At 55.9% G+C, this 12,479-nt stretch overlaps 1 protein-coding gene across 1 annotated transcript; it reads left to right on the forward strand.

Annotated features, from left to right (window-relative positions):
* Window positions 1-3,659: 3,659 nt before the first annotated feature.
* TRIM38 (tripartite motif containing 38) lies at window positions 3,660-12,377 on the forward strand (the record flags this gene model as incomplete). The annotated part of the gene is made up of 5 exons (XM_080647874.1): window positions 3,660-4,076; window positions 5,699-5,794; window positions 9,203-9,433; window positions 12,149-12,171; window positions 12,257-12,377. The coding sequence occupies 5 exons, from the start codon at window positions 3,660-3,662 to the stop codon at window positions 12,375-12,377; spliced, it is 888 nt and encodes a 295-aa protein (XP_080504000.1).
* Between the last annotated feature and the right edge of the window lie 102 nt (window positions 12,378-12,479).

Raw genomic sequence — 12,479 nt, forward strand, 5'->3', positions numbered from 1 at the left:
ATCTCATGGCGGGGAACTGTGGCCTCAAAGGGGTGAGGTCCATGCCTCTGCTCTCTGTGGTCCCGGGTAGAATGCTGCAGAGTCCATGAAGTCCCAGCCTCCCTTTTGTCTAAGCCAGGGATTCTCAAAAGGGAGTCCCAACACATGGAAGGTGCTAGGGAGACCTGTGGGGGGAGGAGGCTGCTGATGAACTCCCAGGCTCAGCCCTGAGCACCTCTGTGTGGCCTGACCTTCTGCAGGGGCCACAGAGCTGAGCAATGAACCCTGCCTGACCACTAGGGGGCACCGCGAGGCAAACAGGAGCAGCCTGGAGCAGGAACTGACCCTCAGAAAGCTGAAGGGAACACACAGCCTGAAGGGGGGTGAGGGGGGTGTCTCAGGAGCCTGAGTGTCTGCTGAGGCAAAATATATCAATATCGCTCAGCGGATAGAGCATCAGCCTGTCGACCTAAGGGCCTTGGGTTTGATTCCCGGTCAAGGGCACGTACCTTGGTCAATGAGTCTCTCTCACTTTGATGTTTTTCTCTCCCCCCTCTTCTCCCTCCCTTCCAGTCTCTCTAAAAAATCGATGGAAAAAACATCCTCGAGTGAGGATTAAAAAAAAAAAAAAAAAAGAGTAAGTCTAGGTTGGGCCAGACAGGCCATTTTTTAAAAATATTTTTTTATAATTGATTTGAGAGAGGAAGGGAGAGGGAGAGAAACATCAATGATGAGAATCATCCATTGGCTGCCTCCTGCCGCCCCCACCGGGGATCAAGCCCGCAACCCGGGCGTGTGACCCGGAATGGAACTGTGAGCTCTTGGCGTGTACGTAGGTGGACGCTCAACCCCTGACACACGGGCTGGGCCGTGCAGGCCTTTTGCTCAACGTGCTGGCCCCACAGTGGCCTGGGGCCTCCCTGGCTGCCGGCTCCCAGCTGGGTCCTGGCTGCTGGTGATGCTGTGGAATGTCTGACCCTGCAGTGAGACCTGAGGAGGAGAAGGAGGGCAGGGATCACCAGCCCTTTCCACCACCCCCTTCAGAGCAGTGATGAAAGAATAGGGACCTAAAAATAGCAGAAAATAAAATAACATCCGCCCCCTAGAGGGTTGGTCAGTGGCCAGGGCAGGAAGAGCTGCAGTCGGGCCTGGGGCTGGGGCTGTGCTTCTCCCGACCTCCGGACCTCAGACGCTCCTGCTGGCCCAGATCCGAGGTCCCGTTGAGGACCTGTCCTCTTTCTTTTCTCCCCCCCCTCCCTACTCTTTTTTAAAAATATATTTTGTTGACTTTTTCCAGAGAGGAAGAAAGAGGGATAGAATTAGAAACATCCGTGGGAGAGAAACACCAATGGGAGAGAAACATCGATCAGCTGCCTCCTGCTGGGATGTGCCTGCAAACAAGGTGTGTGCCCTTGACCGGAATCGAACCGGGGACCTTCCAGTCCACAGGCCAACGCTCTATCCACTGAGCCAAACCGGTTAGGGCCCTGTCCTCTTTCCTGGTGGCTGCAGAAGGACTTCTTCCCACCACTCCCCGCCCTGCCAGGCCCAGCCCAGCCACCTGCACACGCTTAGGGCCCATCCCGGCCAGGTGCAAAAGCTTAGGGCCATTTCCTGGTTTCCTCCCCAAAGGGAGCAGGGCCCCGCCCCTCACCTCAGGCAGTTTCACTTCTACTTGAACCTCCAGCCCAGGACCTGGAAAGTGGGTGCTCCAGGCGACTCCCTCTAGCAAGTGGTGGCCCAGGTACTGGGGAGGGTCCAGGCAGGTCACCCAGGGAGGGTCCTGACACCCGGTGTGTGGACAGGAGGGAGGGGGTTGCGGTGGGAGGCCCGGGCGGCAGGGAGGGTGGGTTTCAGACACCAGGGCCGCTGGACTCTGTCCCTCCAGGCCCCTGCCCGGCCGCTCATCTCCGAGGCCACTTTCGCTTCCACCAAACTCCAAGTTGATCCAACCTCAGGAGATCCGGGGTGGAGGGCAAGGGGAGTGAGGCCGGGACAGGCACCCCGGGGCCCCCGGAGAACATGTCTGGTCCTAGGGACACAGCCCAGCCACAGAGGACCCGAATGTGTGCCCGGAAAATCACCGCCCAGGAGGGGACTCTGAGCAGAGACTCTGTGGCTCTGGAGGCTGCCCTGGTGATAGAGGAAGGGGCCATCCGGTGGTCTCAGGGAATTCGGGGTTGTATTCCCACCATTGTCAGGTCCAAGCAAGGTCACTCGGCAACCTGCCTGCCTCCCTCCGCTCCCAGGAGAGCAGGCCTGGCTCTCCAGGAGCTGCAGCCCCGGGCCAGGGTCCCAAGGGTCCCAAGGGTCCCTCCTTTGCTCTCGGTTCCTGGGTCCTCCCTGGAGGAACTTGGGGTCTTGTCTTCCCATTTGCTCCCCCTCTCCTCGCCCCCTGGGTTCCAGGTGCCTGAACTTCTCCTGGGAGACAGTCCTGGCTGGAGGAGAGAGGTCACCTGACTGGTCCTCCAGGACCCACCCCTCTCTGCCCAGTCCAGGTTTTTACCCTTTTTTAAAAAATATTTTTATTGATTTCAGAGAGGAAGGGAGAGAAAGAAACATCGATGATGTTTCCCCTGTAGGCCCCCGATGGAGATGGAGCCCACAACCCAGGCATGTGCCCTACCAGGAATCGAACCCTGACCTCCTGGTCCAAAAGTCCACACCCAACCACTGAGCCAGCGGCCTGGCACCTCTCAGGTCAGGGAGGGCCTGGAGGGCGGCCTTGTTGACTTCCGGGCCATCCCAGTTGGGTTTCACTGGAGATCTTTCCATTGTTTCTTACAGAGAACGGGAGGGAGGGCGGCTGGAGAGGGTGGGGGAGAGAGAGAGACCTCGGGAATTGAACCCGGGAGGCCTGGGTGCACAGTGGACACTCTGCTACTGAGAGCACTGGGCAGCCTTGGTTCTCTGTGGGGGGCAGTCGGGGAGAAAGGCTGGGGGTGGGAGGCTCAGCGGGTCCACAGTCCCTGTTTCAATGGAATCTTCCGAATCCACCCGGTTCCTTAAGTTGCAAAGAAAGGATCCTGGAACCAGTTATTCCCGATTATTCCTCATGTTCCTCAGGATGGGAGAGAGTCTCCCGGGCCCTGACTGAGTCCCGGAGGGCATCCCGCCTCCCTCTCGCCCTCCCTGTGTCTGGGGTTCAACACCACCTTCCCCCGTGACGGATGGTCTATATTGGGGCTTCATGCAGCCCCCCGTGGCCATGAAACAATTGAAATGTGACCAGTCCTACCCTGTGTGGCTCAGTGGATAGAGCATTGGCCTGCGGACTGAAGGGTCCTGGGTTCGACTGCGGTCAAGGGCACGCACCTGAGTTGCTGGTTCCATCTCTGGCCCTGGTCGGAGTGCACGTGGGAGGCAACCCATGGATGTTTCTGTCTGTCTCTCCCTCTCCCCACCACTCTCTCTAAAAGTCAATGGGAGAACATCCTCGGGTGAGGCTGCACCTGAATGTTAAATTCTATTTCATTTTAGTAAGTGGCGTTGGGGTCCTACCCTGTTCCACAGCACAGCTGCTCTCTGCGTCGTGTACATTGCAGACGTTTCTTCCTCCAGATAAGACCTCAAGGCCCGTGGGGACACGGCAGCCGGGCGCCCACAGGAAGCGTGGGGTTGGTGCGCCCCCACTGCTGTGGGGAGCCTCTGGGTCTGCCATTGCAACTTCGGGCAGAGGCATGGCGTCGGCCACCACCAGCAAGAAGATGCGGGAGGAGGCCACCTGCTCCATCTGCCTGAACCTGATGGCCGAGCCCGTGAGCATCAGCTGCGGCCACAGCTACTGCCAGGCTTGCCTCCTGTGCTTCATGGGCCCGGCCTCCTCACAGCAGAGCCACCAGCACACGCAGACCTTCTCCTGCCCCCAGTGCCGGGCCCCCTTCCAGAGAGGCAGCCTGCGGCCCAACAAGCAGCTGGGAGGCCTCATCGCCGCCCTCCAGGAGCAGGAGCAGGAGCTGTCCTGCCAGGAGCACGGGGAGCGGCTGCACCTCTTCTGCGAGGACGAGGGCCAGCTCATCTGCTGGCGCTGCGAGCGCGACCCGCGGCACAAGGGCCACACCACGGCGCTCGTGGAGGACGCGGGCCCCGGCTACAGGGTGAGTGCCACCTCGTCTGCCCAAGACCCCCATCATCCAGCCCAGTGCCCCCTCGTCTGCCCAAGACCCCCACCATCCAGCCCAGTGTCCCCTCGTCTGCCCAAGACCCCCACCATCCAGCCCAGTGTCCCCTCATCTGCCCAAGACCCCCATCATCCAGCCCAGTGCCCCCTCGTCTGCCCAAGACCCCCATCATCCAGCCGGGAGCCCAAGGTTGGGACCCTGAATTCTAGCTTTCCTCCTGTGGTTCTTCTATCCGAGGGGGGGCGGGGCGGGAAGGATGGTTCCTCCCTGAATCCAGTCCCGGCTGTCCAGCCCCACCTTCCTGGAGGGTCAGACTCATCCACGTCCCGGCTGCGTGATGAACTAGTCCCAGCTCTATGGCGCCATGCGCTCACACGCACACATGCGTGGTTTTTTGTTTGTTTTGTTTTGATAATCCTCATCCAAGGATGTTTTCCCATTGATTTTTAGAGAGAGTGGAAGGCAGCGGGGAGAGAGAGAATAGCATTGATCCGAGAGAGACATGGATTGGTTGCTTCAGCACACGTGGCGACCAGGGCCGGGAACTGTAGCCGAGGTTCATGCCCTTGACCGGAATCGAACCCGGGACCCTTCAGTCCGCGGGCTGAGGCTCTTAGCCACTGAGCCAGACCAGCCAGGGCCGCACCTGCGCGTCTATGGCCTCACGGGTGCCTGTGATGAGACGGCGCCGTGTGCGTGGGCACGTGGGAGAGTGAAAGCTCAGGGACCAAGTCCACCTCGTGCGTGGCCTGCCGTCCAGTAGGGAAGACACACCAGCGAAAGGATGGCCTGGCTCCGCTGGCCTGGGTGGTGGGAAGGGGTACCCTGGGTGCGGGTGGCCTTGGAGAACCCTCCCAGAAGTGAGTCCTGAGGAGCCTAAACACTAACCATGTGGCCCTGCCAGCGTGGCTCAGTGGTTGAGCATCGACCTAGGAACCAGGAGGTCACGGTGGGATTCCTGGTCGGGGCACATGCCTGGGTTCCGGGCTCCATCCCCAGTGTAGGGCAGCCGATCCGTGATTCTCTCATCATTGGTGTTTCTGTCTCTCTCTTCCTCTCTGAAACGAATAAAAATATATACATATTGAAAAACATTAACGGTATGTAGAAGTGCTGAGAAAAGAGAGGGCTCTCCATGTGAGAGGACCCCGTGGCAAACACACAGCCGGTTGAGGGGGGATGTGTAGGGAAAGGTAGGTGTCGCCCAAACCTTTCAATTAGCTCAGTCAGCCGTGGGCAAACTACGGCCCGCGGGCCGGATCCGGCCCGTTCGGCTGTTCTATCCGGCCCGCGGAGCCGAAAGAGCGGAGGGTTCTCTTGCTCTCCCCTCCGCTCCTTTACTTTGAATTTATATTAGTTCACACAAACACTCCATCCATGCTTTTGTTCTGGCCCTCCGGTCCAGTTTAAGAACCCATTGTGGCCCTTGAGTCAAAAAGTTTGCCCACCCCTGTGTCCCCGCAGGGTGTCTGACCATTAGCCGGGAGGAGGGTCAGGTGACGTTGGACAGAGAGCCCCGGGCACAGACATTCAGGTTATTCCCGTGGGAGGGAGAAGCGAGGTGTGGTCAGCAACAGTCACTCCATGTCTCCCTCCAGGAAAAGCTCCAGGAAGCGGTGAGGAAGCTGAGGCAACTGGAAGAGGAATGCGCGAGCCAGAAAGCGTTCACGGTGAAGCAGATCGCCGAGTGGAATGTGAGAATGAGGGGGTTCTCGCCGGGGCCGCTGGAGGGCACCCCCCCTGGGCTCAGGTGCAATCCCCACCCAGTCGGGCGTGTGCAGGAGGCAACAGTGGAAGTCTCTCTCACATTGATGTTCCTCTCGCTCTCTCTCTCTGCCCACCCTCCCTCCCTTCCTCTCCCCTCTCTCTAACAATCAATGGAAAGTACATCCCCGGGTGAGGATTAATGACGGCAACACCAAAAAGACACGGATTTCTTGGTGTCAAGCTCTTTTCTGTCCTAGCGCTTAGGCGTAGGGTCTGATCGGTCAAAGCAGTCATGGTGTCACTGAACCAGAGCAGGTGAAACCCCGAGAAGAAGCCACTGTCCTTCGATGTCTACATGGATGAGAACCCATCCCCTGCCCCTCCCGCCTTCCAGCAGGAAATGGCCAGGAGGCCAGTGCCTGTTGGGAGAAGCAGAATCACATGCCTGTTTCCCGAGAGCCATCCCCACTGGGTTTCCAACTTTCTTTCTTTTCATTTTTTACTAGAGGCCCGTTGCATGAAGATTCGTGCAATAGGTCTGCCTTCACCTGGCTGCCGCACCGGTTTTCCTCTGGCACCTGGGACCCAGGCCTTCGCTCTGGCCCCTCGCCTTCCGCCTTTGCTCCGGCCAGGGTCTGCATGCTTCACTTCCTTCTGGCCAGAGCACTGCTCCTGTAGCTCCCTCCGCCCCCCCCCCCCCCCGCCGCCCCCCCATAGCAGGCGTCCTGCCCTGCCCAGCTGCTCCACGCTGGGAATGGCTGGGAGGCCCACTGCAGACATCTTTGACCTGCTCATCTGCATATTCCCTCCTGATTGGTTGGTGGGCATTGCAGAGGTAAGGTCAATTTACATATTTCTTTTATTAGTGTAGATAATTACCGTGTTTCCCCGAAAATAAGACAGTGTCTTATATTAATTTTTGCTCCCAAAGACGCGCTAGGTCTTATTTTCAGGGGATGTCTTATTTTTCCATGAAGAAGAATACGGTACACATTTATTGTTAAATGAAAATAAAGGAAATTTATTACCTGTATACGGTACGGTAGTACAGTAGTTGTCAACACAAACCAGACAAACTGTGAATCCTACAGTATCAAGAATTTACTCATTTATTCAATGACAATCATGTCATCATCTTCTGGAACATCATCATAACAATCCAGTTCCTGAATTTCCTGGTGAATTTCTTGTGACTCCATTTCTTTCAGAATCAGTGGACCAAATCTCTCATGTTTACCGATAGCACTGTCTTTAAATGAGTACTTCTTGTCAAGGTAGCCTGCTCGCAGTGCATTTGCAATGCAACTGTCAGTGATTTTCTCCCATGAATTCTTCACCCAAGTCACAACTTCTTGCAGTTTAGGTTTCACAAAGTTTCCATGCTGATTTCTCCCCATTCTATTTTCAATGTAGTCATTAATTTCCATGCGCAACTTGTCTTTGAATGGCTTGTTTATTGCAATATCAAGTCTGGAGATAGGCTGTCATTCCTGCGGGAATCATTATCTGATCTATTTTTCTTTCGTGAAGAAATGTCTTCATGTCTTTAGCGCGGTGAGTGCTGGCTGCATCCCAGACTAGCAGACCTCTTTGGCTCCCTCACATAACAAGCGGCAGCATTAAATCGACCCACTTCCTTATAACTGCTTGTGTGGCCCAGGCTTTTTCAGTTTCAAGAATAAAAATGCCCAAAACACGTTCAATCTTTTCCTTCTTGCCCTTAGAAATGATTAAAGGTGGGATTTTAGTGCCATCCAGACGAATTGCCAAAATACAGGAAACACGTGCACTTTCGTAAGCAGTGGAGGGAATGTACGCTAAGGAGGCACCCCGCTATTCAATTGTTGTTTGAGATGATTGGCCCATAAACACTGCAGTTTCATCCATAGCAATCATGTTGGAAAGATTGTATTTAGAGAAGTCAGCATCATCAATAAAGGACTTGAATGCAAGTGCTCGCTTAATAACTTGAGTATCTTCCAACCTAAACAATGTTATAGATCTTCTTAAAGACAGTTCACTTCGCTGAAGGAAATTATCCAGCCAGTGTTGTGATGCTTTGAAGTCTTTGGGGGCTATGTTAAACTGTGGTGCCATTGCAAGGGCAAATTCTTGAATCTGAGCCCTATTCACAACCAAAGCCTTTGCTCTCCTGTCAACAACCCATTCACAGATCAGGTCTTCCAGCTTGGAAAATAATGGTTGCCGACCTGATCCACACTTGCGCTTTTTAGCATTTCCCTTGTCCACTTGTTCAATGAGGTTACCATACTCTGCTCGCCATTTTCGGACCAATCGGATACTCAACATCTCTTTGCAGAAAGCAGTAAGATTTTGGCCCCAAGAGTCTTCCACGATTCCTTTCTTGTACTCCATGGAGTAGCTTTTTCTTTTTGCGCTCATTTCTACCGTAGGGGTAAAAAAAAAGGAATTGGGGTATCAAGGTGGGAGGAGGGGGATCACTCAAAATGACACAGGGGGGATCAGAGGGGGGAATCAAAATGGCACAGGATAATCAGAGGGGGGATTACCATTTTAGTAACCCCTTTTGATCCTCCTGTGTCATTTTGATTGCCCACTCTGATCCTCCTCTGTCATTTTAAGTGATCCCCCTCCCCCCACCCCTGTGCCACTGAACACCTTCACCAGACATCCCCCCTACCCCTTTATCAGACATTTACCCCCTGGGGACTGTCACTGGGCTTGCTGGGGCCTGGATCTGGGCTGGAGCAGGGTCTGCCACTGACTGAGAACCTTCAGTCATCATGAAGGCGGCCGCGAGCATCAGGTAGTGTCACCAGAGACAGACCAGCACTCACCACCTTTGCCGCGTCCTGTCCGCTCTAATCCTCCTGTTCTTCTACACGCATCTGCAAAAGTCTCCTCCTCTCTCCCGCCCCCGCGCTCACCGCTCACTCCGACCTCCGCTCCGCCTCCACACAGCAGTGACATCAGGACTCCGCGAAACATCACTGGTTGCTAGACGCCAGTCGGGGCGGCCCTGGCGGCCCTGGCGGCCCTAGCGACCAGTTTACGGTAAATTAATTTTCATTCTGAGACAGAGCCTGGGGGCCTTATTTTCGGGGGATGCCTTATAGTTCACTCAGAAGGAAACCTGTAAGTAGGTCTTATTTTCGGAGGATGTTTTATTTTCGGGAAAACACAGTAGTATAGATTTGTATTTATTTCAGAGAGGAAGGGAGAGAGAGATCAAAACATCCAAGAGGAGAGAGAATCTTGGATCGGCCGCCTCCTGCACGCCCTCTACTGGGGATGGAGCCCGAAACCCTGGCATGTGTCCTGACCGGGAATCGAACCGTGACCTCCTGGTTCAAAGGTGGACGCTCAACCCCTGAGACCCGCCAGCCGGGCTGAGCATCCTCTCTTGATTCTAGGAGAAGACAGAGGCTCGGAGACAGAAAATCCAGGCGGACTTCCAGGACCTGCACAGTTTCCTGAGGGAGGAGGAGAGGTCGTACCTGTGGAGACTGGAGAGCGAGGAAGAGCACACACTGCAGAGACTGAGGGACCGTGAGGCCACACTGGGGCAGCAGAGCCGGGAGCTGGAGAGCCGCATCCTGGAGCTGGAGGAGCGATGCCAGGGCTCCGCCCAGAAGGTGCTGCAGGTGAGGCTGTGCCCTGGGAGGACGCCAAGGTGGCGGGTCCTGAGCTGCTCCGGGGGGACGTGGGGAGGTTTGGGTACAGAGGACCGCCTGCCTCGCTCGGCGGTGGCCATCAGTGTGGGGGATTTAAAGGCATATTTCTCTTGTTTTTATTTAGTTATTTTGTTAATCCTCATTCAAGGGTACTGTTCCTTTGGTTTTAGAGAGAGTGGGAGGGAGAGGGAGAGACAGGGAGAGAAACGTCGATGTGAGAGGGACACATTGATTGGTTGCCTCCCACAAGTGCCCAGCCCTGGGCCAGGGATCAAGCCTGCAACCAAGGCACGGGCCCTTGACAGGAATTGAACTTGGGACCCTTCAGCCCACAGGCCGACGTTCTATCCACTGAGCCAAACCGGCATATTTCCTTTATTTTTATTTGTTATCATTTTTTAACATATTTCTTTTATTGATTTGAGAGAGGAAGGGGGAGGGAGAGAAAGATAGAAAGACCAATGATGAGAGAGAATCATTGAGCCTGCAACCTGGACATGTGTCCTGACAGGGAATCAAGCCCTGACCTCCTGGTTCATAGGTTGATGCTCAACCGCTGAGCCACACCAGCAGGACTAAGCCTATTCCTTTTAGAATATTGAACAGACTACAAGGTGGCTTCACTGGTCTACAGGGCTCTCTATATAAATCAGAAAATTTTGATTTGGCACAAAAATCCAGTGTCGCTCAGTTGATAGAGCATCAGCCAGAGGACCGAATGGTCCCGGGTTCGATTCTGATCAAGGGCATGTACCTGGGTTGCAGGATCCTCCTTGGCCCGGGCCCTGTTTAGGGCTCGTGCAGGAGGCAACCAACCGATGTGTTTCTCTCGGGTGAGGATCAAGAAGAATAAAATCGCCGAAACCGGCTTGGCTCAGTGGATAGAGCATCGGCCTGCGGACTGAAGGGTCCCGGGTTCGATTCCGGTCAAGGGCATGTACCTTGGTTGCGGGCACATCCCCAGTGGGAGGTGTGCAGGAGGCAGCTGATCGATGTTTCTCTCTCATCGATGTTTCTAGCTCTCTATCCCTCTCCCTTCCTCTCTGTAAAATATCAATAAAAAAAAAAAAAGAATAAAATCCCCCTGCTGGTCGAGGGGGTGGGTTCCTCGGCTGAACAGGCTGATGGGATGGCTTCTGCTCCCATGTGCCTGGGTCCCAGGGGCACAGAATCCTGATGGTCAGGTGATGGCGGGGACCAGGTGGGGCTGCCCGTGTGAGTGATGGGTGAGCCTGGCCTGATGGGCCCCCCTTCCAGCCTCAGGAAGGTGAACCTCCCCCTCCCCGCCCCCTCCCCGCCCCCTCCCCCCATGCTGCTCGACACAGGTCCGGCTGGTGGGTCTGGAGGGCGCCCCAAGGGTGACCATGTCTCGGCGGCTCCATCCCCGTGGGTCACCTGTGGCCGCCACCTCAGTGCCCAGTCTGGGCTCCGTACACCCACCCACCGCCAAGAGGCTTTGTGACACGAGCCTCTCTTGGGGTGCGCTCTGAGGGAAGCGAGGCCAGAGGGAGCATGGGGGGCTCCCCGCCCCCCCCCCACCCCTTAGCAGCCACAGGCTCCCCAGCACCTCAGCAGGGAGGGCGCCCGGCTCAGAGGCTGAGCGGTGCTCTGCCGTGCTGACCGTCCCAGAGGCCTGAGTGGGGATAGTGGCACGGGGTGTCCATCTGTTACCCAGAACCCCCCGGGCGGGCTCGGGGTGCCTGTCACTGTGTCCAATCACAAAGGCAGAGTTGAGGCCTATAAGGCGTTTACTGACAAGGCCAGCCCACCAGGAAGACAGGGCGCTTACAAGCATCCAGTCCTGTCTCCCAGCAGGTGCAGGGGACAGGATTATGAAGGGGTGTGCCACGCCAGCATGGCCACGGGTGAACCTGAGGGGGGCGTAGTGATGGATTAGAAAAGACAGATAAGAGAATAAAGCCGGGGCGCGGTGGGACGCTGCCCTCTGATTAGAGAGATGGTGCCATGGCCTCAAGCCGAGTGTTTATTTTACAGTCAGAGCACACAAAGCAAAACAAGGTGGTGGTCACCATAGTTACAATGTTCTTGTGCCGTTCCCTTGTTTTGGCAGCACTTGCTGCACCTCCCACAGCCCATTAGCGACCCAGGAAGGATCTAGGGAGCGGCTATAAGGTTAAGCTTAATTCTGCTAAGAGGGCTGTGCCCTCTAAACTGGGACTTGTTTGTGGCCCTGCCACAGGTCAATCCGAGGCTTAACCCTATAGCCACTCCCTACAAAGGCAAAGGGGCTGGGGTGCTGTGTTCAGGCCTGGTGGGGGGGGGGGGGGTCTCAGACGTCCAATATTAGTCCCCTTACGATGAGATGGTATTGATCAGATGATGTTTTGAATCCTGGTGGGTCGGCCTGACCCTGAGTATGAGTTCTGCTCGCTGGACTCACAGCTCAGTCACCTCCCCAATCACTTCGCACAGGGCTTGGCAAGGAGACTTAAGAAAAACTTAACCCCTGTTCACATGTAAGAAACTTACCCCTGTTCCCATAAGTGTATGTGTCCTCAGATGTGAAATAGGATTGCTTTCCAGAGCCATTCAGGGGCTCTCCCGACCGGGTTATAAGCCCCATCACACCCGCACCCAAGGCGGGCTGCCCTGTGCCTCTGGGAGGGAGCAGCAGTCCCATCAGCACGCTGCTCCCTCACTCACCTGTGCCTTTGTTTCCCGCAGGACGTGAAGGGCGCCCTGAGCAGGTGAGTGCTGAAGGAAGGAAGAGGGGGAGTGGGGTGCGGAGCCGCGGGGTGCCCGCTGAGCAGCTCAGGCCTCTGTCTCCCCCAGGAGCCAGGCTGTGCGGCTGGAGATCCCGGAGGCCGTCTCCTTGGAGGTTCAGACCGAGTGCGAGATCCCCGAGGTCTACTTTGACCTGAGGAAACGGTTGAGGAGCCATCAAGGTACGTGAGGGTGTTGCCAAGCGCCCAGGGGACCGAGCTTAGTGCAGCCTCCGCCCTGCCCAGGTCAAGGGGACAAATGGGAGGGTTTCTACTTAATGGTCACAACCCTG

The sequence above is a fragment of the Plecotus auritus genome (genome assembly GCF_963455305.1).
Source record: "Plecotus auritus genome assembly, chromosome: 12".
In the NCBI taxonomy this organism is placed as follows: Eukaryota; Metazoa; Chordata; class Mammalia; order Chiroptera; family Vespertilionidae; genus Plecotus; species Plecotus auritus.